Source organism: Eptatretus burgeri, chromosome 2 (genome assembly GCF_056783735.1).
Source record: "Eptatretus burgeri isolate ZD-2024b chromosome 2, Ebu_testis_v1, whole genome shotgun sequence".
Taxonomy (NCBI): domain Eukaryota; kingdom Metazoa; phylum Chordata; class Myxini; order Myxiniformes; family Myxinidae; genus Eptatretus; species Eptatretus burgeri.
The window spans coordinates 39,143,801-39,169,545 of record NC_140962.1 but is presented as its reverse complement, the minus strand read 5'-3'; the positions used below and the strand labels follow the sequence as shown (position 1 = coordinate 39,169,545).

At 43.3% G+C, this 25,745-nt stretch overlaps 1 protein-coding gene and 1 long non-coding RNA gene across 5 annotated transcripts in view; one reads left to right on the top strand and one right to left on the bottom strand.

Moving 5' to 3' along the window:
- The window catches only part of LOC147031857 (cilia- and flagella-associated protein 57-like), a 37,656-nt gene extending 28,607 nt beyond the window's left edge, over positions 1-9,049 (top strand). The window contains exons 14-20 of one of the 4 annotated variants that reach the window (XM_085853069.1): positions 59-152; positions 3,008-3,198; positions 3,281-3,374; positions 3,456-3,535; positions 3,834-3,936; positions 8,192-8,314; positions 9,024-9,049. In XM_085853069.1, the coding sequence (XP_085709195.1) occupies positions 59-152; positions 3,008-3,198; positions 3,281-3,374; positions 3,456-3,535; positions 3,834-3,936; positions 8,192-8,199 (570 nt within the window). In that variant the 3' untranslated portion in view covers positions 8,200-8,314; positions 9,024-9,049. Of the gene's footprint in view, positions 1-58; positions 153-3,007; positions 3,199-3,280; positions 3,375-3,455; positions 3,536-3,833; positions 4,145-5,887; positions 6,005-8,191; positions 8,315-9,023 lie in introns of those variants that run through there. The other 3 variants (XM_085853058.1, XM_085853049.1, XM_085853040.1) reach the window with 3 other exon arrangements.
- LOC147031856 (uncharacterized) lies at positions 3,545-10,481 on the bottom strand. Its single transcript, XR_015050966.1, has 4 exons — positions 10,455-10,481; positions 5,576-5,686; positions 4,026-4,109; positions 3,545-3,905 (listed from the first exon to the last, which is right to left on the bottom strand). It is a non-coding gene; the product is annotated as an uncharacterized LOC147031856 (long non-coding RNA).
- Positions 10,482-25,745: the final 15,264 nt, after the last annotated feature.

Genomic DNA, 25,745 nt, shown 5'->3' with positions numbered 1-25,745 from the left:
TGGTTTATATGGCAGCTGCAACAACCTTTTTAGCAAGGCATTATACCTGTCATGGCAGATTTTGAAAATGGAAAAGGAACAACAGCAGCAAAAGTTTGAAGAAGAGATGGCAGACATTGTGGATAAGCACATCAAAGAAGTGCAGAAATTAGGTGGGAATTATTTTATTTAAACATTTTTGCCATTCCTGCCAAGCTTTATATTTACCTTGTGCACATGAAGCAAAAAGCTGGGTTAAGCATTTGGTTCACTTCTGTCTGTCTGTCTGCCCTGTCTACAAATGTCAGTTTATTATGGAGAAGCATGCATGTGTATGTGTAAATCACGATGTGTGTGCGTGTGTGCGCGCATGAAGTGCCACTGCCGCCAGTCGTCATCTCCACTCGCGAGTTTCTAAGACTGAACACAGTCTTCCCCGACCCTGAAGCATCTATCTTCACCACAGCAAAGAACCACAACTCATGGACCAAGCTGTCTCCTAATCCGTGCTCCATTCAGGGAGTATGCCTTTCCCCTTTCCCCAGTGCTGAAGCATCCAGCTTTACCACAGCAAGGAACCATGACTCATGGACCAAGCTGCCTCATTATCCATGCTCCATTCAGGGAGTATGCCTTTCCTCTTTCCCCAGTGCTGAAGCATCCAGCTTTACCACAGGAAGGAACCACGACTCAGACCCAGTTGTCTCTTTATCTGGGCTACACCCAAAGGAGCCCTCCCCACTACTGAAGCATCTAGTTTCACCACAGCAAGGAACCATGAAGGACCAAGCCATCTCCTTATCTATGCTGCACCCAACAGAGCCCTCCCTGGTACCCAAGCATCCAGCTTCACCACAGCAAGGAACCACCACTCATGGGTAAAGCTATCTCTTTATCCGCATTGCACCCAATGAGCTCTCCCCGGTATTGAAGCATCCATATTCACCACAGCAAGGAACCACAATGCATGGACCAAGCCGTCTCCTCATTCGTGCCCCTGCCCCCACCATCTCCTTAGTGGTGACAATGTCACTCCACGTAACTGCCACGGGTTTGCCGGATCCTACCCAGGGACTCCCCTGCTTGCCCAGAAATGGCATGCCGCTGCCACCGGTTGCCATATCCACATACGGTCCCACCAAAGCTCAGTTTCATCCATCCTCAAGGGGAGGGAGTCGACAGCAAACCGTGAGAGGGAATCTTCGAAAGTCTTCCTCGGCAGGAGAGAGTCGACAAAGTGCATGAAGCTGCAGAGCTAGGCTGCGTCCCAAATGCATGTCAATCGGCATGATACCAGATGCCACAAACATGGTCCTCGGCCTCACTGGAGCTGTGGTCCACCGAACTTTGGTCCCACCCATCCTTGATGGGATGGAGTCAACAAAACCATCCAGGCTGCAAGGCCAGGCTGCATCCCAAACACATGTCGATCAGCACGATACTGAGCACAATGTGCGTGGCCCTCTGCCTCATCGAAGCTGCTGCTTTTGGCTCTGTCTTCACTCCCATCGAAGCTGTTGAATTTGGTGTGGTCTTTGATCCCACCAAAGCTCAGTCCCTTGTCCTCGGCCAAAGAGAGTCGATAGAGCTCATCAAGCTGCAGGCCTCGGCCCCGTCAAATGCACGTCGAACGGTGCGACACTGGTGTGTGTGTGTGTGTGTGTGTGTGTGTGTGTGTGTGTGTGTGTGTGTGTGTGTGTGTGTGTGTGTGTGTGTGTGTGTGTGTGTGTGTGTGTGCCTTTAATTGGCCATTCAACAGCTTGGTCTATGAACTGTGATCCCTTACCAAAGCATATGTGGATACTTTGAATCCTGTTGGGACTTCTTTCCACTTCAGAAACCCACAAATGGAGATAAACAACCAAAGACACACACACACACACACACACACACACACACACACACACACACACACACACACGGTTGCAAAAATCCCATCTCCCGCTCCGCGGAGGGGACGGGCTGATGAGTGGAGAAGTAAATATATCACATGCTGACAAGCACACCACAAGGTGAATAAAGACCACAACACATCATCTACAGTTGTACAACATTATATTCACTTACAAACCATCCAAGGATAGTCATTTTGTTCTCTATTGATTGGGCTTTCATGGTGTAAATTTGGGATGTCAAAAAGGGGGGCAGGGGTGGTGGATCACTTGTCTTTAAAATTACCAAAACCAAATTGTAATTGCACAGCTGGACATAATCCCTTGGTTGAAACATTCTAATTTTTCTAAGGAAGATGTGATTATTAAAGCAAGGTATCAAAATGTATTTCTTTTCCTGAAAGGAAAAATAATAGGGGGCAGTAGGACACTTCAACACCCCTCCTCCCTCCATCTCCATATCACGAGATACATTTATAACCTACATAATGTTATTAACAAACATACAGTAAATGTACAAAAACATAATACTGTAATTCTTTTTTTTTTTAACGATGAAGTTCTCAATTCTCTCACCCAGACTTCCAGGAACTTTGTAAGGCTAATTGGCTACCAGTTACTTTGGATCCTGACCAGACGAAACAGCACATCAACTACAGGATTCCCTGGTTTATATCTGAGCTCACCTAAACTTCATAGAAACACACTTCCTGCATGTCCATTCATAATATTATCAACAGTACCAGAGAACACCACCGATGAAGTCATAATGATTGGCTTCCCTGGAGCACCACCAATAACGCCTGTTGGTTTGGCCTTATTAAGAACCACCCCAAGACCACCCCTCTGCATGACATCACTGACTGTTATCCCACCAGATGACATCATATCTCTGAAATCTATTTGCCAGGTTTACATAACAGGCTGGAATTTCCTGTAGGAGCATCCAGATTGAGCTTGAAGTTATTTTACCTTCATATGAGAACCCCCAAAGAATGATAATATACTCATTTGTATCATTCACTCTCAAAAAACATGAATAATGGTTATGTAATAGTATATGGTTTGTAATATTATATATTGCATTACTTTGCGTTGTATTATCATTCTTCATTATTTTGCTTTTTTGACTGCAGAGTCTATACATGAGCAAAGGTCTCTGAAGACTCATGGTGAAGCAGAGAGAGCAAGAAAGGAACTGGCACCAGTGCATGAGTTATGCACATCCTTGTTTGCAGAGGCTCAGAAAAAGGCTCAGCAGGAACTTGAAGCAGTCAAACAGCACTTTCAGAAGGAGCTGCAGCTGAATATCATTCAACACACAAAGGTTGGATACATAACATTTTACTGCAGCCAATGCTCGATAATATGAGAAAACATGAAGCTTGGACTTGCCTTTCTGCACACAGGAGCAGGAGATATTGCAACAACGGTTGCAGGAGCAGGAAGAGATACCCCGTCTGGCTGAGGAAGACGTGGACATGGAGATCTTGGAGATAAAGTGTAAGTTATATTGGAAGGCTAGGAGGCTGAAAAAGTTCGCAGGATAATACCTGAGAAGCTGTGCTATTTACATATTTACAGTGAACATGGAATTACAGCTGAAGAACAAGCAAGAATGCAACATTCAGTTCAAGAGTGAGAGGGACCTCATGAGGATGAAGGTGGCGGAGCAACCGGACAAACACCATGCACATTACGAGAACACATTGTCACAGTTTATTGCTCGACTGGGATTGCATCGTACCAACAATAACGGAAAACATGTATCATACTGTCATCATATTTTGCAGCCTCTTTTGCTTTGCTGAAGAGATGAAAATAATAAATGAATCGTGCTTTATTTATATTTCATGGGGATTCTGGTAAAATTAAAACGACTAACAAGTTCATTGTTGAGGAGCTGCAGAATTTCAGCGTCGACGTGCATGCACACGCCATGTTTACTTGTGTACTTCACAGTGTGCCCAGATGCAACAGCATGCAGATGAGCAGGCATTCAACGTTGAGCAGCAGGGTATGGAACTGCAGCATCTCCAGGGCATCAAAGAGACACATGAGCAAAGTATAACGTCACTACAACACGATGTGGCGGATCATGATGCCACTTTGCAAGATAAGAAGAGATGCATTTGTGATCTAAACAAAACTAACCATGAGCTGAGAGAATTAAAAAACGTCCTTGAATGTAAGCTTCGTGAGATAGAGAAGCAGGTGAAACCTCGTGAAGTCCAATTGCTGTACATGCAGAGACGCATGGAGCAGGTGAGGAGGTATGGGATGAGATATGGATTAAAAGGATCAATAATAATAAGTTTCAAAATAAAATAATTATAATCTTCCACATGAGAAGCACCACAAGACCATTCATACAGATACAGCTCCAAATCATTGTATGGATGTTTAACAAACATTTGATCTACTACTGATAGAGACACAAAAAAAACAACTCCACATTATATTTGTTGTGCATTTATGTTCGATGAGTAGTTAAGAGGGGTGGAAAAAAAGCTGTTGATCATAACGTATTAATGGATGAAAATAGGAAGGATATATTCTCCATTATTATATTGAATATACTGAGAGTGATGTCGTTCAACTTTAAGTATAGATGTAGGGTTTATAAGCTAAAGGTAATATGTATGCATTCAGTCGAAATCTGACTTTAAAAAAATTAAAATAATAAACCTATTGGGTTCCAAAGGGTAATTCTAATGGGTTCTAAAGCGTAATTCTAATGGGTTATAAAGCGTAATTCTAATGAGTTATAAAGGTAATTCTAATGGGTTCTAAAGAGTAATTCTAATGGGTTGTAAAGGGTAATTCTAAGAGGTTTTGTTCAGTTTGAGGCTTTGTTTATTTCATATGAAAAATGCCAAAATTAACTGCTTCCTTCAACACGGGTGTGATTATTTTTAATAGAACCCTTTGGAATTACGCTTTAGAAACTGCGAGAATCATGCTTTAGAACCCCCTTCAAATTACATTTTAGAACCCTTTAAAATTAAACATGGTGGGTGAAAGGCTCTTCTTCATTTTTTATAGATGTATGGAAGGAAGGACGTACCTAATTATTGAAGCGGCTTCACTACTTAAACACATAAAGATGACTTATGAATGTCATTGTATTTCTGGACACTTACATTCAAACCATGGTTTGAACTTGCAGGAAAATTACAAGTTTGTCAGTCTGTACGTCTTTGCCTATGTAAGACTACATTCTGAATGTAAATATTCAGAGAAAAAAAATCCTGAAACAGCTTGTATAGAAAGATAAGGACTTGTATTTTTTTTTTAACATAACATAGTACTGCACCTTTAAAATGTAACACATTTAGGTGAAATATGCATTTACACAGGATGTTTCATGAGGAATTTTTTCAGGACCGCTTTAATTAATTATCAGAATCATCAGATTTCATGAGGAATTTTCATACAGGTAACACCATTCACCAGACTCAGTGAAATAATGGTCAGTGCATCAGCTCTGAGTCTGGGAAGTCAGTGGTTTAAATCCTGAAAACCCCAAGTCAAACTGAAGACTTCAAAAACAGTATGTGCTGCCTTCTTGCGTGAAGCCAGTATTTAAAAAGGATAGAACACAGACAACAACATAAGTTGGTCACCATTGTGCAGACATGATGGGCCTAATGGCCTCCTCCAATTTTAAGGGAACTTATATTATATTATAACATTTTTCATACCACTTGGGTTTTCTTGTGGCAAAACCTTGCCTGGCATGACCATGGTCTATCAGGAACCCGACACGTTGGTTGCAGTATATGATGCACATTAGCTCAGCTTTGTTCAAACACCTAAAACACAAAAACATTTTATCCCGGATTTGACACTTTCAGGGATTATTCCTCCCATCATGCAGAAAGTATGTTTAATCCAATATTTATGTTGAAAGAAAACAGGTTTATAAAACCACTATGTTCATTTATACCAGTACAAAGTGATCGATACATTGGAAAGGACAAATTGTTTCTGTTCAATTTGTTTTTAATGGACAGTTATCAGAAGAGCTACGGTATTCCAAGCAAGAATCAATAGAGTTGCACACGCATTTACAAGGGCCACAGCATAAGCTGCTGGTTATTCAGGAACAGCTTTCTGCTGAGAGAATGAAGGTGAGAAATGCATCTTAGACAGACTGTGGTTCATCAAATGTTTATATCTGGTTTGCACTTGCAAATTAAAATATCACAACTTGAGGGAAATTGTCACATTTACATATTATTATTATTATTATTATTATTTTCCCTGACTGGTTTAATTATGTAACATGAATGAGTGCTACCACTTTCAATCCATTCTCCTGAATGCAGGCACCTATTTAAGTGTCCTTGTAACTTCTAAAGACTTCGTGGATAATTTTTTTCTTTATTCTGGATCCCTCTCAGAATGTTCTTCTCATTTATTATAATAATTTTCACATAAAAATGCTTTACTTTCATTCTCAGGATGAGAGTTTATAGCTTGGTTTTATTTGAACAGTTTTTGAAAGCAGAGGGATCCAGCAGTGATGAAAGCAGCTAAAAAGACAATGCACCGACAGTGACAAAGGGGCAACAATTGGATGCATGTGGGAAATAAACAAACAAGAAAGGGAGGGAGAGGGGATGGAAGTAAACACAGTAACCACTACATAAGAAGTTTGGATCAGGTAGGTTTGATTGGAATATAAAAGATCATGCGTATCGATCAACGATGACTTGAGATAACGGTGCACTGCTTGCTTAATACCTGGAGGGAAGGGTGCAATTGAACTTCCTCTGGAAAGGAGTTCCATAAATGGAAGAAAAGAGGAACAAAAGAGTGGAGATGGGCAGTAAACCTGAATTTTTGGGAGTTGAACCAGGAAGTGGGTTACTGGAACAATGCGTGTGTCACGGAGGAGCCGGTGATAGACGGCATACTGATGGAGAAGATGGAGCTAGACCAGAGGTGAGGTGGTAAAAGGAGAGAGGCCATAGACCTATCTATATTGTGAGAGCAACAGGCCTTGTGCTTTAGCCTATAGCTGGAGATGCCAATAATGTTATATTGAACAGATCTCAGGAGAGACAGGTGTGATGTGGAGGCTCCATTTAGCTATGCACAAGGGCCTTTTAGGTTGTGAGTCGTTTTTTGTCAAGGATTGACTTGGAGTGACAGAGGATGCCTAGTCTCTAGTTTGCTTTGGATGCCAATGTTGCTCCATGGTCAGCCCAGGAGAGGTTATCGCTGATATTGAGACCTAGAAGTGTGAGAGACTGAACAGTGGCTGACCATAGAAATAGGTGCTTTTGCTTGATATTTCTGGAGTGACAGGTTTAGACGGCGATATTTGCCTGGACTGAAAGACGTAGTCCTTGTCAGACCAGCATCTAATCCATTTCAGATTACGATCAGCTGCTCTTTTCCTGTCGTAAGGATTGGGGTACTGAATGAAACAATGTGGACTGTGGAGTCATCTGCAAAAGGGTAGATGGGTTTTTCCAGAGTATTGTAAAGGTTAAGTAGATGAGAAATAAGACTGGGCCCAAGATGCCATCTTAGATAATTTCAGTCTCTACTGGGAGATGAGAGGGTTCCATTAATTGCAATGCATTGACGGTGTGAGTAGAGGAAGTCAGAGAGCCAGAAATAAAGGCAGCCTTTTATCTGTAGGCACCAAGCTTGTCAAGCAGAACAGAATGTTATTCTGTGTCAGATTCCTGAGATATGTCGAGTGAAGCAGTCCTGACCTCTTGTTTGAGATTTAGGTGTACCAACCTTGACTGAGAGAGAAGCAGCGGCACTGTTATGTATATGTCTGAACCGTAACGTCCCAACTGAAACTACAGTACCATCAAGTGGAGGAGTATGTCAAAAATGAACTCCAAATAAAAACAGGCTGCAATTTCACATTGTCTTTGGTGAGACAAGGTAACTGAAGTGTAAAATAAGGAATTTGGCCCATCATGTCAGTGATACAAGATGAAAAATAAATATATGAGTGGCCTTAACTACTATTTTCACATTTAATATAAAGTGAACATGTAGTGATAACTTGTAAGCTTTCAACACTGAATCACAACTCTTGCATTTTGTCCTTGCACTTTGGACTTGTGGGTCCATGTATTTTCCAGGACAAAACCATGACACACGAGGTGAGAAAAAATTCAGATAACAGTCAAAAGATCGATCAGGAACATTATAGTCACCTCATTCTGACCATCATTTCATTGTTTGTTATATCTGAATTGCTCAAAGACCAAATGTCTACACGTGGGCAGGCAGATTTATTTTTCACTTTCTTCGTTCTGTAAATAATGAGATGTGTGTGTGTGCAGGTGGATAATATGCATTCACTGCTGACCAAATTCGGAAATGACCTACATACCTCCATCGGCTCTCTTCAGCAGCCCAAGGTTCTGCATGCCTACTTAAAGAAACTGTATGCCCGATATTCACAGGTGGGCACGTTTAGGGTCTCAATATAACCTTCACACTAGTAAAATTGTGTTTCATCTAAACTGGGCATGCCAACCAACCACTTCGCTGACAGGTTTAAGAATAAGACAGCATGTTGTACTTCACAAACATATTGCATATCTATCTGTGAGTGTCAATGAGGATATAAAATTTTGTGAAACCAATGTAAAAGGATATTGTATAACAAGCGATTGTTGCTGTTGTTTGTGCTCCTTCCATGTACTTTTATACCAGTGTATTTTTCAATTTCTTCGAGAAACATTACCATATATAATTTAGTGTTCTCCCATGTCCTTCTATCCTGCTGTCGAAGAATAATAAATGTTACCGTTGGAACTGTTGCATTAAAACTCAACGTCCTGTTTCTTCTTCCTCAATCCAAGAAAGACCGGCTTTTAAAACGGGCATCGACATGATTAAACAAACAATCATTTTTCTTCCCAGTATATCAATTATTAGCTTTCTGAGGGTGCTATTTTTAATATTATCTGACAGCAGGAACCTTTTTGAATGAAGCAAAACACACACACACACACACACACACACACACACACACACACACACACACACACACACACACACACACTCACACACACTTTTAACAGTAGATGTTACTAAAACTAGCATTAAGGATTGTATGGGTGGTATGATGGCTTTAAGAATCGATTTGTTTTGTCTTTGTAACAACAGTCCAGCCGTATGGAATCGAAAAATGATCAAGAGAAGGCTAAACATGGGCGACAGAGGGAGTTCCTCGAGCAGAGCTTGGTTTCCCGCTTTCACCCTCCTGCTTCCGATGAAAGAGGCAGCTACATTGACAGCAAGTGTATATTCAAGGTTTGCATACAGCTTGAATGTATGCTGCAGAAAAGTCATATCAGTGACCCATGTGTGCTTACAATAAAATGATATGTCCTTTCTACCTCAAAGGAGAATGTGAAACTACTCCACGAGATATCTGAGTTGCGGAAGGAGCTACAGCTTGAACAACAACAGACCATGCCGAAGTGACCCATGTGTGCGAGGTATGTAGACATATGGGAGGGTTGAGAAATTGCAGCGTTTTCCTTGTTTGAATTTTATTTAGGCCGAGCAAAACATCAAATAGCATCGTAAAGCCTTTGAGTGTAACCACTGTGAAAGGTCTGCCATTGCCAAATATGGTCTTAGGGTTATTGGCCATACTTCCTTATGAGATAATGTTAACATCTTGGCTGCAACCCTGAACCGGGCCAGGAGGAGGATGCTGGAGGTAGGATCAAGCTCAGCTCTCACAGAGGAAACTGCGACCTGATCAAAGCCATATACACCACTCCTGCATAAGCTTGCATAAGACCAAGGAACATTGACACATGATTGCTCCCTGTCAAATGACCACAACACTAAGCAATAATGACTCGTAAAAACATAACGTACCTCTTAAAACTCCTGGAGACTTTTGTAGACAGACTCACCAGTGGCTGGTTAACTTTCAGTCATGATTGACTGGTGGTCACGCATGCACACACGTGCACGTGCGAACACACACACACACACACACACACACACACACACACACACACACACACACACACACACACACACACACACACACACACACACACACACACACACACCCTAACATCCAATAAGAGAACTTTCAAAAAGACAGGAAAGGTGATACATCTATTGTACATGGATGATATTAAACTCTTTGCACCAAACAAAGAAGAAATGGTAGAACAACTATTAATAGTAAGAGGGTACTCCGATGACATTCAAATGGAATTTGGCCTCGATAAGTGTGCCAAGTGCACATTTGTACAGGGTAAATCAACAAAAACGGACAACATAAAAATCGACTTGGATACCACAATACAGGATCTAAACAACGAAGCATCACACAAATACCTTGGAGTAGAAGAGAGCCACCAAATATGTCACAAACAAATGTGCAAAACAATTGCCAAAGAATACTTGCATAGAACGAGGCTAATCCTGAAAACATACCTTACCCCAAGAAACAAAATCAAAGCCATCGACTAACTAGCAATACCAATATTCCAATACAGCTGCAGAATCATAAACTGGCCACAAACGAAAATCGACAAAATAGATATCAAAAATAAGGAAACTACTCACCACCCACAAAATGTTCCACAAAAATCAGTGCATCCCGATGATATACCTGCCAAGATGAGAAGGAGGTAGCGGCCTCATTGAACTCAACCAAGTGCACAGAATGACATCTGTCGGACTGGTTGAATACGTGAAAATTTCAATAGACTACAGAATACAATTTGTATGCCAACATGAAGACAGTAAGGCAGAGAAGGTATCCCTTACCTCCCTCGCAAAAATTTTCCAAAGATAGGTGCAAATGGAAGATGTCACGCATGAAACCAAAACAGCAACTAATATAGCCCCAATGATAGAAAAAAAGGACGAAAGAAAAATATAAAGCGAAATATCAACAGATATACACTGACAACTGGGAGAATGACAAAAGAGCAGGAAGATTAAAAAAAAAAAAGAGTTGGACACATTTGGCAGAGACAAAGAAGGCTCATTGAAATGGCTAAGAAGAGATCACCTCAACTGGGATGGAGAGTGATTCATTATTAATGTCCAAGACCAGGGACACTACATAAATGGCTTTAAGAAAATATGGCAGGACTGAGTGAATTGGACAAGTTTAGGTTCTGCCAGGTAGAAACGGAAAGCACGAGTCGCCTCCTATCGGGATATAAAAAGCTCATGTCAGAACAGCTATACACACAGAGGCACAAGAGGGTTTGTGGAGTAATCCATTGGCACATCTGCAAAAACTTAAATATCCCAGTCGCAGAAAACTTATGGAAACATGAACCAAAAGTGATAATTGAGAACAAGGAAGTAATGCTCACATATGACCTGATGATCCCATTGAGCGTGAACATAAAAAACAAAGTATCGTGACTGGATATAGTACTGATGGGGGGGGGGATATACTGCATTGCTAATTGAGGTATCTGTCAGTTCCCATTGATTTTGGCCAAAACAACACAGAAATAAAGAAAATGACCAAATATCAAGACCTCAAAAATGAAGTTAAAAGATCCTAGAATCTGAAGAGCGCCGAAATTGTACCGGTGATCATTGGCGCAACGGGAATGATGAAGAAGAACCTCACAGAGATCTTAAACAAACTGCAGTTGGAACAGAAAAAACTTGTAAACACAAAGATGCTCAAATTGGCCTAAAACAAGCTTTGTTTTTACGAGGTTGAAGATAGGAGAAGGCTTATTTGCCCGAAGATAAACTGTAATATTGCAGCTACGCAGGTAGGACATGATATCACAAAGTCTGACATCTCATGAATGGACATTAATCTGTGTGCTCCATCTGGTAGCATTTGATGTTGCAAGTTAAAGATCCCATGATGTCTTTCATGAAGAATAGGTGAGTTATCACCAGCACTCTGAACAAATTCCTGTCACCTTCAGTTGAACAGGCCTGGTCAGTAGTAGTAGTAGTATCAATCAAATTCCTTGTTTATGAAAGTGTTTCCTTAACTCATGCCCCTATGACTTGCCATTTTCCATTTGTTCTGACATGAGCCAAGGTACCCATCCTCTCTGCAGATCCGTGAAACCAGATATATTGTTGGTTGAGTCTTGGTTTCTCAGCTTCGACCTGCCTTTAGCAATCATCCTGACACGAGTGAAGTTACATCCCACGACTTTGAGGTTCAACATTTATGACAACCGTTCGACACCACTTCTATTTTTCCTTGTGCTTCACACATTTTAATTCATATTCTTTCCTGTTTGTGATTAAATTTAAAGTAAGTTTTCAAAAGCAAACACTTTGTAATTGACTTTTTGATGCCTGTTTGAAACAACAAATTTAAAGGACTTCAGCTTCTGATTTATTACCCTGCGCTCGCGACGCGAAAGGCAAGGTTAAGCGATCAGTAGCATTTGTATGTACGTACGTCGTATGTATGTGTGTCATATGATGTACGTCGTGTCTGCATTTTGTTAAGAGCGTACATCGAAAACCGTTCAACAGAGAAAATTGAAACTTTACCACATGTTACATGACCATGTGATATATAGCAGTCACTCTTTTGAGGTCAACAGAGGCAAATTTTCTAAAATCCTCAATTTTCATCTGATTGACAAGAAATTTGAACTGGATTTTCATACCACCTCACTGAATTCAACCACCAATTATTTTTGAGGTCAACATAGGCCAAAAGGTCAACATAGACCATATTTCTAAAATTGTCAATTTTCATCTGATTGACTTGAAATTTGAACAGGATTTTCATTAAAATGACCATCATGTGTCACGTGGTCTGGCAGCCATATTGGATCGAAGGAAAAATCTTTTTAAATCTTCATAGGAGAAACTGCTTAACCGATCAATGCAAAATTTAACTAATTGATCAATTACCCATGTGAAATATGGTTTGATAAAGATGACGTCATTGATCATGTGGTCTGGCAGCCATATTGGACCAAAGAAAAAATGACCTGAACAAACAAAAGAGTTGGCTCACACCAGGTCCTTCTAAAGACTGCGCAGGGTATGTATTCGATGAATTCCATCTAGTTTGCCCATTGACAGCCACAGTTGCTGTAAAATCTTTTGGCCCATTTAGCATTCCCATCTGGTTCATAATGCTGTGATTCCAGGTTCAAATTATATTTGTCCATTGTTTACTAATACTTCAGTAAAAGCACGTTGATGCGCATGTCATTGTCCTTCAAACTTCAAGAACCTAAGATCACTGTAAAAAAATAAAATAGAAGAAAAGAAGGTTTAAATTAATGCCGTGGAATCATTTCAATATTGAATTGATTGTCAATATATTACTTCGACCTGCAATATAATTTCTTTCGCAAACACTTTCATGCATGAGGTAAGCAAGAGGTATTTGCAGATACAGTATATTTAAGTTCATCTTATGCATCGTTTCCTCCTTCCCATAGTCCCCTGGTGTGCCCATCAAAATCCTGTCCTCTCCCCACCCACATTCAAAGTACGTGTTGGAAATTAATTATTTGTGCTTTTATAACACACTGCTTTATCATCCTCTCGCCTTGTCTATCCTTGTGCCTAATGTTATGTATCCGTTTACACAAACAGTCAAGAGTACTCGGTACCGTACGTTGATATTTATAAAACAACATTTGAGGAAAAAGGGAGTCACAAAACCTTTCGTTGATCACCAAATAATTTAACACACTTATGTGCATCTATATATTACTAAAACTCTCATCTTGTATGTATGTATGTATGTATGTTCCCGAAATACAGTCCAAACGGTACACGACAGCGCAAAAATGTATGGCCCACCTTACTTACCATTCTCCTGCAGTGTGCAGTATCAAATTTCGTTCAAATCAGGCAACGAAAAAATTATTTTAAAATCAATTACTGATTCAGTCAAGTACTCTTTGGGAGAATTTGATCAATGCAAACAACCTCAGCGGTACAGTTCACTGGAGCTATCTTTTTTTTTTTTGAAATGACTTTTTTTATCAACAGCTGTCACAACGGGATCCCAACGGATTCACGGGTCGTCTCGTATTCCATAAATCTGAGAACTGTTCCACACAACAACATATTAATCAAGGGGCGCAAACACACGAACTTCAACTGTCACGTGCTGGGAACTCTGAGCCTTCCGAAGACCCTTTCAGGACTTTAGCTCAGAGTAAACAAAATCTTCAGGTGACCATGCACTTGTGCAGTGTGACTCCCTTTGTACTGCATGGGTATGGTCAACGGTTTTAATTACTGTTCTGTGGACAGTCCGCTTTCTGCAAGACGAACACCAAGATCATGGACATAAATCAGATTTGTGAAACAAATTCTCCGGTTTATTTCACAGGACAGGCATGAATCGAGCAGGTTTCAGGATTCACATGTAAATGCCAAGCAAGGCAATTCGGAGGCTTATCATTCAACTGAATGAGTGTTCTCACATTTTAATGCCTCTATATAATCGACCTTAACATACTATTCAACTTGTCCGAAGTACTGCAAAACGTTTATAAAAGAGTGCAGCATGCTTTAAAGACGAAACACTTTTAAAGAACACAGAACGGACCAGTATGTAACAGAACAAAAAGACTAGGAGGGAGTTGGGGGGTGCATGGACACCAACAGCAGGCTAGAGGGACAAAATCGAGGGAGACTTCGAGAAATAAGGGAAGTGGGGAAGAACGAGAGCAAAGGGAGGACATTGGAGTGAATAAGATGGATACGGCGGCAAAGTTTCAATCACAGAAGTGGAAGAAAAAAAATAGAAACCCGGAAAGAGGTGGCCTTGGGAAGGCTTAATGGGGTTTGAGAATTTCATGGTTGTAGATGGGGGATGACCCGAGATGGTGATGAACAGCTGTTTTGAAGTTCTGGAGGGAAGAATGGGATTGAACAAACTGAGAAAGTTGCTTTCACAAGTGGGGAAAAATAGAAGAATGGATGAGTGGAGGTGAACAGTGAGTCGGGATTTTGAGAGTTTCACCAGAAGGGGGTTACTGGCAGACCACAGGCACTTTGCAGAAACCTGTGCGGAGGGGCACAGAGCATGGAAAAGACAGAGCGTGAAAGACCAGAAACCAGGTGGTAGAAGAAAGGGAGACCGCTGACTTGTCTACATTGTGAAAGTGATTGGCCAGAGGCTCAGCTGAATCGTAGGAGATACCAATAATTTTGACTGCCTTGATTTACACGTCATCAAGGTGTGAGGTGTGAGGCCAGCTGAAAGGGAAGAGCAGTATTCCTTGAAACTGTAAATGAAGGCCTTGTAAGTAGATAAAAGTTCAGACGTGCGAAAGCAAGACGTTGCATAATGGAGGATGTCCTGTAGGCGGTTGTCTTTGGAGGAAAACGTAGATACGTGGTTTGCCCAAGAAAGATCAAGGCTGATGGTGAGGCCCAAATCCTTGAGTGACTAGACTTCAAGAGGATTGTTAGTTCAAGAAGTAGATGGGAGGATTTGACAGACTGTCTTTTCAGAGAGACAGAGTGATAGTGTGAGATTTGTCAGGATTAAAAGACATATTCCAAGTGTTCGGCCAACTCATAATTCTATCAAGGTCTGCAGAGAGGGACGGGGCTGCTGCCTACTTATCTGAAGGATGAGGCATGCTATAACAGAGGGTAGATTCAGCAAAGACCAAAATAGGATTTTCCAATCAGAAAGTTTGTGAAGATTAGGAATAGGACGAGGCCCAAGACACTACCATTTGGCACTCCAGCCTTGAGAGGGAGAGGAGATGAGAGGATCCTGTTGAGAGCCACACATTGACTACAAAAGTGGGAGGAAGTCAGTAAGTCATGTGTGGAGTGAAATTGGATGCCATAGGCACAGAGTTTGGAGAGCAAGATGGGGCACCAGACTGCATCGACTGCTCAAGCTATGTACAGAAAGATGGCCCTGATCTCAGGTCTGAGATCGAAGGCCTCCATCCATCCATTGTCAGGAGGGCAAAATCAGCATGTCTGGGAGAGTGACCAGCTCTGAATCCGAAACAATGGTCTGAGATCAGGCCGTCAAAGAAAGGGAAGAATGTCAACTGTGATTATGGAATCCCTGATCCTGCTGGTGATTTGAAGTAAGCTGGTAGGTCAGGAGCTAAGGGAATCGGTTTTGGCACCACTGTTTTGTAATGCAGTAATGTTGGAAGATTATCTGGGGCAAATTATTTGCTTTCGAGATCAGAAAGAGGATATGCAAGAGCAGTAGAGCAGGTTTTTAGACGTGGGCTGATGCCTTCCGGTCCAGTTGCAGAATCAGTCGATGGTTGCCACAAACTTCTCAGGTGAAAAAGACACAGAGTCCTTGAACAGCTGGGTGTGACTGGGTAGAGAGGGTACAGGGAGGGAGTAGTTGGGGACACAATATTTGGAAGGAAAAACAGAATTGAGGCATTCGGTATTCTCATGAGCGGAGTCTGCTGTGGTGCCATTTGAAGAGAGGGAAGGGGAGCATACTGCAGAGAAAGACATAAGAAGGTGCCACCACATTTTTGAGGAAGGTGACAGGTTTGAAAGTTCAGCCTTGAGGTTGTCCAGATGTTGTTTTCTGGCTCTCCTGAGAGTAGACACACACTTGCTCTGGACTTTTTTGGATGGCACAGAGATTGCCTTCAGTCAGATTAGCCTTCCAGGAAAAGAAGGCAAGTTGTTTCAGAGCAACTGCCACACCATAGGATTCAGTGTACCATGGGCGGGAAGAAGGGTTGGATAATTGAAGACGAGATAGGATGAATCTGTGCATGAGAGAGAGCGGAGGTTTCTCTGGAATAAATCCCGGGCCGAGTTAATATCAGGGACGTAGAAATGGGAGATTCGTCCTGAAGAGATATGGCTGCTTGCAAACCCTGCTGATCTGCTTGAGGGAAACCCCAGACTTGCCAGCATTGAAGCAACTCTCTGAGAATAGCCAGAAAGATGTTGATCTTCACAAGCATATGACCAGACAAACTAATTGGAGCAGAGAAAGAGTAGGAGACATTTGCATGAAAGTTAGTCATCATCAAATTCAGGAGGGAGGATTTGCTATTTGGAGAAATCTCAGTTGGAAAGTTTACAGATGGACTTTCGTCCCATGGAGTCACAGAAGTCCTTTGCTGAAGTGCCATGGCTGGTGAGAGAGGTACCAACACCCAACCAAGTTGCAATGTGACAATTGAAATCACCACATATGAGAAAGAGAATGTTGAGATGAGTGCTTAAAAGTTTGTCTATTTTAAAAGGGGGAGAGATGTGGATAGAGTCATCACTGTTAGGGGGGTGGGACAACACACAGCTGAACAAGGGGTGGGAGCGAAGGGGAAGTCGTAGCCAAAGGTACTCCTGGGGGTTGTGAGGTGTAAGGTCAGTGCAGGGGCAGTGAGAAATTGAGTTATTGATGTGCAGTGCAACTCCACCACCAGGGCATGGTTCAAGCCCATCAAATCAGAGGAGATAGTAACCAGGGAGAGACACTAAGGAGTCAGACATCCTGTCGGAGGAAGGATTCTGTTAAAAAGTTGATGTGTGGTTTATCGGCAGTGGCCTCTGTTGAGGGAACTGTCAGGTTAGAGGGGAAGCCTCTGATGTTTGAGGACCACACAGTTAAAGAAAGGGGGGAAGAGGCATTGGGATGGTGCAGGATGGGTGGGAGTGGGGGGGGGATTAGCTTTACCTATCCTGTTAGCTTTACCTATTGCAAGGTGAAGCTATGTGGGAGCAGGGTGAGGCTTGGGGGTTGGGGTAAGTGGGAAGGTTTGAGTGTGTGAGGTGTGGGTAAATTTGACTGAGGGGTGTGGGGAATTTTTTTAGAGGGTGAGGTGTGGGGGAAGCATTTAGGGGGTGGGTTGAGGGGGAAGCATTGAGAGGGTCAGGGGGAGGTGAAGATGGAGGTGGAAAGGTTGACATGAAGCTTTGAGTGGGTAGGGTGGGGGTGGTTGCTTTTTCAGATTCCATATTCCCAACTTTGACAGATACAGATAAAGATCATGTAATCGCTACTTGAACCAGGACATGACTGCTACCTTAGGAGTTCATTTTTCCAATCTAGCAGGAGATGTGCTATTTGGGAGTCCAACGAGGAGAAGCGTCATTTTTTTCCCTCCAGCATAAAGCCATTCTCTGCAATGTTAGTCTGGCTGGCTCTCCATTTAACCTGGACTTCTCACTACGAGAAATAAGGCAAGCCATCTCAATGTCCAAGAATAGCCCTTGTGGCCCCAATTCCCGAACTCATTCAATGTTCAATGAATGAGAGGGTTCTGGATGTATTTCTGGTGCTCATCAATAAGGTTTGGTCTTCAGGAATGCTCCCCAGTGCCTGGAAACATTCCACTATCATCCACATTCTCAAGCCAGGAAAAGATCCCACAAATCCATCATCTTACCATCCTATGGCGCTCATCTCGGTCGTCAGTAAACTCATGGAGAAGATGGTCAATGAACATCTGACCTTCAACTTGGGAAAGAACAATATGCTGTATCGGCACCAGAGTGGATTCAGCAGGAGTCACTTGTCTACAAACCGTATAGCTTCCCTGACCAATGGTATGAGGAAATCTGTTACCAATCACGAATCACTGTTGGGAGTGTTCCTCGATATCCATAAGGCCAATGATACAGTTTGGAGGGAAGGTTTTCTGTCCAAGATTCACTAATTAGGTATCAAGGGCAAATCTACTGGTGGCTCTGAGACTTCCTGTCTGGCAGATCTTTTGAAGTGCGAGTTGGTGTAAACCTTGGTTTTCAAACGACATTTCTATCTGGGCCCAGGGCAGGAATCTAGCTCACACAGCCAAGCATATCTAGGCTGATGTTTGCAGTATCAAACTGAGGGCCTCTATATGGGGCTTCGTCATTTCTGGTTCCAAGAGCAAATTTGTAATTTTAACCCGCAAGAGGAAGTTCGAGGAAGTCATGTTGTCAATTAATGGCACAGTCCGAAAAGCCTCTCCTGACGTGTCCTTTTTCGGGATCACTTTCGACAGGGGCTTAACCTGCAATTCCCATATTATCAAATTTACTTCCAAGTGCGCTAATGGCATCAACCTTTTTTACGTAGTGTCTCCGGCACATCCTGAGGGGCACATCAGGATAGCCTCCTTCTCCTGTATAGAGCCCTCATCCATCCTCATTTCGATTAAGGAAGTCAAGCCTTTTGGGATATGTCCGCAACCAACCGCAGGAAGCTGGAAATTGTCCAATCTAAAGCTTTCCGTATATGTCTTGGGGCCTTCAAAAGCACTCCAGTGAGTGCTCTTCTGGTTGAAGCTGGTGAGATGCCCTTGTCCCTTCGGTGGGAAGTAATGTTCCAATCGAAAGCACTGGGCCAAGTGCGTTTCTTTTGGGGACAACCACCCAGGCAATGCTTTGTTTTCAGATTGCTGGGAGTACCAGGCTCTTGTCACATCCCCCCATCCTCCCCCTTTTGGGCTTAAGTGTGTAAGGCCGGTTAAAGGGATGGGTTTGGACTCCCATCCTGTAATTCTTCAAATAAAGTGTCCAAATGGCCTCACTGGACCCTTAAAGTCTCAATAATTCACCTGTATTTATGGGGTAAGATAGATAAGGACTATTCAGTCGTGACACGGTACCACTGTTGAATTCATAAACAAGGTTTGGTGTCAATCTCTCTGTGCCTACACTGATGGCTTTCAAAATCCGGATCTACCTTGTTCTGCAGCGGCCTTTTGCATTCCAGATGTGAAGGTCACGAAGTCTTTTGGCCTTTCGAATCACCTTTCGGTATTTTCGGCCGAACCTTTTGCCATCATCTTGGCTCTTGAATGGATTATAGACTTTAACCCCCTCATAGTGCTGTTATATTTTCTGACTCCCTCTCAGCTTTGAAGGCGTTTGAGTCTTGTCCGCCCGGTTGCAGGCATGAACTGATTCTCGAGGTGTTTCACCTCGTTAACAAAACTAATTGGAGGGGCACGGTCGTCGACCGATGTTGGATTCCTGCCCAAGTCGGCATCGGAGGTAATGAAGCTGCGACCAGGCAGCCAAACGCGCCCTAAAGGTTGGATTTGGTAAGCCCCAATTCTGCTGGACCTGGCACAACTCTCTGATGTAATTAGATACAAAATCAACAATACATGGCAATATCGGTGGGAGTCCTTCTACAAGGGTGGGTGGTGACACAAGGTGCACCCTTTGGTCGAATCCTCTGGCTCGTTTCCTCGGTTCCCCCGAACCTAATTTAGGCTTCGACTTGGGCATTGTAATCTCAAGTTCTATCTTCGCAGGATAGGGCGTCACCCCACGGGGTTTGTGTGACCGGTGTAAGGTTTCCGAGGATTTGGATCATGTTTTCTCTTTCTGCCTTCGGTACGATGAGCCCAGATCGCGTCCAATACATTCTGTCCGTGTCATAGGGATCACGTGACCACGTGATGCAGTTTGCCATCTGAGTCACAAGCACCCTCGATTCTGTGGATCAGTTTTAAAATTCATCAAAGAAACAGGGCTCGCACCAGTGTCCTTCTCAGAGGTGTTTAGGTGAGAGAGGGGAGGGAGAGAGCGGGAGAGAGGGGGGGTGAGAGGGAGGGGAGAGAGAGGGGGTGAGAGAGAGGGGCGAGAGAGGGGAGGGAGAGAGGGGTGAGAGAGAGGGGGCGAGAGAGGGTGGGTGAGAGAGGGGAGGGAGAGAGGGTAGGAAGAGAGGGGGTGAGAGAGGGGAGGGAGAGAGGGGGGTGAGAGAGGGGAAGAAGAGGGGGGGTGAGGGAGGGGAGGGAGAGAGGGGGTGAGAGAGAGGGACGAGAGAGGTGGGGAGAGGAGGGCAAGAGAGGGGGGGCAAGAGAGAGGGGCGTCACAATTCTTCTTCTTCTTCGTTTGATATGACGTCACAATTGACGCTGGGGACCTGAGTATGTTTCCCAGGTGTTTCCCAAGTTGTGGCCATTTATGATACGGTTGGTCCGATGTAATTGAAAAAAATGCCCCAATCCAGTCGTCGTTTACGAGAGCGAAGGAACGAAGCTGCACATACCGGCACGCACCTACGGGCACGCTGTGTGTCTGTGTGTGTGTCTGTGTGTCCATCTGCGACAGCTGTTTCTCTACAACCACTGGTCTGATCTGATTGAAACTTGCCAGGTATATTGCTGGGGCGCTGTGGATGTGCCTTTTCAAGGTTTGATATTAATCGGACAAGTGGTTCCCAAGTTATGGCCATTTATTTACCACACCAATGACAGGACATGGTGCTATGACATCACGATTGACGTCACAAATTTTTTTTATTCTTTTTTTTTTTGCACGTACGGGCATGCCCATAGGTACGTCATCCATCAGATCCTTCAAAATCTGTTGGTTGCAAAATCTGTGATGGGTGTATGGGCATGCACTACAAAATCTGTGATGGGTGTACGGGATTACGCACGTACGGGCACTTGCTAGGAATAACTTGCCAGGAATATCGCTGGGGACCCGAGGATGTGCCTTTTCAAGGTTTGATATTAATCGTACAAGCGGTTCCCAAGTTACGGCCATTTTTTTGCCAACCAATGACAGGACACGGTGCTATGACGTCACTTTCGACGTCACAACGAATGCTTTTTTGTTTTTGCACATAAGGCCATGCACATATGGCCACGCACGTACGGGCCCACACCTACGGGCACGCACGTATGGTCACACATGTACGGCCACGCACGTACGGACATGCGAGAGCGACGGAACGGCCTGTGTGGTTGTTTCTGGCAAGCGGTTTTAAAGTATATATATATATATATATATATATATATATATATATATATATATATATATATATATATATATATATATGTATAGTTTTTTTGTGCATACGGCCACGCATGTACGAGCACGTGAGAGCGAAGGAACGGCCTGTGTCATTGTTGTTTCTGGCACACGGTTTGAATTTTTTTTTTTTTTGGTTTGCATGTACGGCCACACACCTACGGACACGCACCTACGGGCATACTCTAGTCTATCTGTAACTCCAGCAATCTGTGTGTCTGTCTGTATGTGTGTCTGCGACCACTGTTTCTCGACAACCACTGGTCCGATCTCATGAAACTTGCCAGGAATATTGCCGGCGACCTGAGGATGTGCCTTTTCAAGGTTTGATAGTAATCGGACAAGCGGTTCCTAAGTTATGGCCATTTATTTACTAAACCAATGATGGGATACGGTGCTATGACGTCACGAGTGTTGTCACAATCGCAATTATTTCTTTCTTCTTTTTTTGATACTAGTGCGGGCCCGTAGGTGCGTGCCTGTAGGTGCGTGCCAGTATGTGCAGCTTCATTCCTTCGCTCTCGTAAACGACGACTGGATTGGGGCATTTTTTCAATTAGATCGGACCAACCGTATCATAAATGGCCATAACTTGGGAAACACCTGGGAAACATACTCAGGTCCCCAGCGTCAATTGTGACGTCGTATCAAACGAAGAAGAAGAATTGTGATGCCACCCCTCTCTCTCGCCCCCCTCTCTCCCCCCCAGTCTTGCCCCTCCTTTCTCCCCCCTCCTCTCTCGCGCCACTCTCTCTCTCACCCCCACTCTCACCCCAACCTCTCTCGCCTTCTCCTCTCTCCCCCTCTCTTGAATTGTGACAACCCGTCTCTCTCACCCCTCTCTCCCTCCCCTCTCTCACCCCCTCTCTCCCTCCCCTCTCTCACCCCCTCTCCCGCCCTCTCTCACCCCCTCTCTCGCATCCTCTCTCTCGCCCCCACATCTCTCGCCCCCTCCTCTCTCCCCCTCTCTTGAATTGTGACACCCCTCTCTCTCTCACCCCCTCTCTCCCCCCTCTCTCGCATCCTCTCCCCCCTCCTGCCCTTCTCCTCTCTCCCCCCTCTCTCTATAAATGTATTCACAAATGTCTACCAAGCACAACAATTAATTCAAACCTTGGAAAAAAACAGCTTTCAAGCCCTTGGGAAACACTTGGGAAACAGCTGAAATGGATGAAGAACGATATCAAACCTTAAAAAGGCACATACTCAGGTCCCCAGCGTCGATTGTGACGTCATACGAAACGAAGAAGAAGAAGAATTGTGATGTCAATCGTGCAAACAAAAAATATATATATAAACATTAATTGTGACGTCATTCGTGACGTCATAGCACCGTGTCCTGTCATTGGTTGACAGACGTTATTGGTCATTATTGGTTGACAGACAATATATAGGTCGTTATTGGTTGACAAACATTGGTTATTGTATCACGTTATTCTTTTTATTACTGCCAATTATTGTGCTATTATTATTATTATTACTATGCTGTTATCATTATTCTGAGATATCTTTGGGGAAAAAATAGCATGATAAGGTGGAACGACACTTCAGCTGCGATATATACACCTTTCCAACACTGAAAAAAAGCAATAAAATGGCCGTAACTTGGGAACCACTCGTCCGATTGATATCAAACTTTGAAAAGGCACATCCACGGATCCCCGGCAATATTCCTGGCAAGTTTCAATCAGATCGGACTGGCGGTCGTCAAGAAACGGCGGTCGCAGACAGACACACACAAACACACAAACACACACACACACACACACACACACACACACACACACACACACACACACACACACACACACACACACACACACACACACACACACACACACACACACACACTGCTGGAATTATAGATAGATGATGTCACAATTGATGCTGGGGACCTGAGTATGTGCCTTTTCAAGGTTTGATATCGTTCTTCTTCATCCGTTCAGCTGTTTCTCAAGTGTTTCCCAAGTTACGGCCATTTATTTATCAACCAATGACAGGACACGGTGCTATGACATCACGAATGATGTCACAACTGTTCTGTTTTTTTTGTTTTTTTTTGCGCGATTGACATCACAATTGTTCTTCTTCTTCGTTTGATATGACGTCACAATTGACGCTGGGGACCTGAGTATGTGCCTTTTCAAGGTTTGATATCGTTCTTCATCCGTTTCAGCTGTTTCCCAAGGTTTGAAAGCTGTTTTTTCCCAAGGTTTGAGATAATTATTCAAATTCTTAATTAATCCCAAGGGAAACAGCTGTTTGAAATATATATATATATATATATATATATATATATATATATATATATATATATATATATATATATATATTTTTTTGAATGTACGGCCACACACGAATGGGCACGCACGTACGGGTCTGTGTGTCTGTCTGCGACTGCTGTTTCTCGACAGCCACTGGTCCAATCTAATTGAAACTTGCCAGGTATGTTGCTGGGGACCTGAGGATGTGCCTTTTCAAGGTTTGATATTAATCGGACAAGTGGTTCCCATGTTACAGCCATTTATTTGCCAACCAATGACAGGACACGGTGCTATGGCGTCACAAATCCTCTTTTTATTTTTTTGCAAGATTGACATCACAATTCTTCTTCTTCTTCTTCTTCGTTTAATATGACATCACAATTGACACTGGGGAACTGAGTATGTGCCTCTTCAAGGTTTGATATCGTTCTTCTTCATCCGTTTCAGCTGTTTCCCAGGTTTTTCCCAAGTTATGGCCATTTATGATACGATTGGTCCGATCTAATTGAAACAATTCCCCAATCCCGCCATTGTTTACGAGAGCGAAGGAACGAAGCTGCACGTACGGGCCCGCACCTACGGGCACGCACGCACGGGCACGCGAGAGCGAAGGAATGGCCTGTGTGGTTGTTTCTGGCATGCGATTTAAAATTTTTGTTTTTCACATATGGCCACGCACGTACGGACACGCACATATGGCCATGCACATACGGGCACGCACTAGTAATGTTTAACTTACCCTGTGCGTTGACAAGCCCCAGATATGACCTTCCCATTAGTGTTAAGAATCACAAAGGTTTGGTTAGAACACATCTATGAACCATCGGCCCTTCACGTGTGTATATCGTTCGTCTTTACAATACGGACTGCAAGGTATCGACTTTTTTTGAATGAGTTGATCAGGAAGTTCTCCAACTGTTTCGTTGTGCAGATCGAGGAACACCCTTTTCTCGCAGATACGTTTTACAGATACTTTCGGCTTCTTTAAAAGTTTTTTTAGTCGTCTCATTTTTTTTTTAGGCATGAAAGATCTCAAGGCCGCCATGATTTATTTTGTTACTGGAGGTTTCTGCACACGCGTGCATCAACCTTGGATAAATTGGATAAATCAACCATTTCTGCAACTGTTGAGTATCACCATTTTATTCACAAGTTCAAACTGTTGCTGGAGAAACAGGAGCACGTCTCAAGCCAACCAGCGGATTACCGACCAAGCACCGTGGGCCATCCATCCATTGGGAACAGACTCTGTGCAGAGCGTTGCTGCTGCCGAAGCATGAGTCTCCTTGGCTATTGAGCACAATCCTGGATGGGTCACCACTCCGACGCATGATACCAGAATGCTGGCACTCATTTTGTCGACCTTGGAAGGACGACAGGCAGAGTCAACCCCACCTGGTATTAATTCAACAGCCGAGTGGGGTTTGAACTCAGGATCCTAGGATCCCAAGACCACCACCCGGACCATTAGGCCAACACCAGGGAAAAAGCAGTGCGGTCTCATTCCAGAAATCATGTGTACAAAACAGCACATGGAAATGACGTGTACAAACTAGTACTTACGTCACATGCACTAGATTTCATTTACTACCCAGGAGAATTCCTGCGAAGACAGCTGCAGTCGATTTATTTATCTGTATATCAACACCAAGCCAACCCTGTTGACGAACACCACAAGCAGTAGGATTGCAAAGGAAGAGCACCACGAGCACCACGAGCACCACGAGCACCACGAGCACCACGAGCACCACGACACCCCGTCCTGGTTCGCATATATAACCGGTCTGCTTGGATCGTTTTGGGGAAGTGCAAATGTTTACCCACCTTATCCTATCCTAATATCATTCTTGAGTTATTGTGATCCTGAGACCTTCACCATAAACAATGAGAAAACGACATG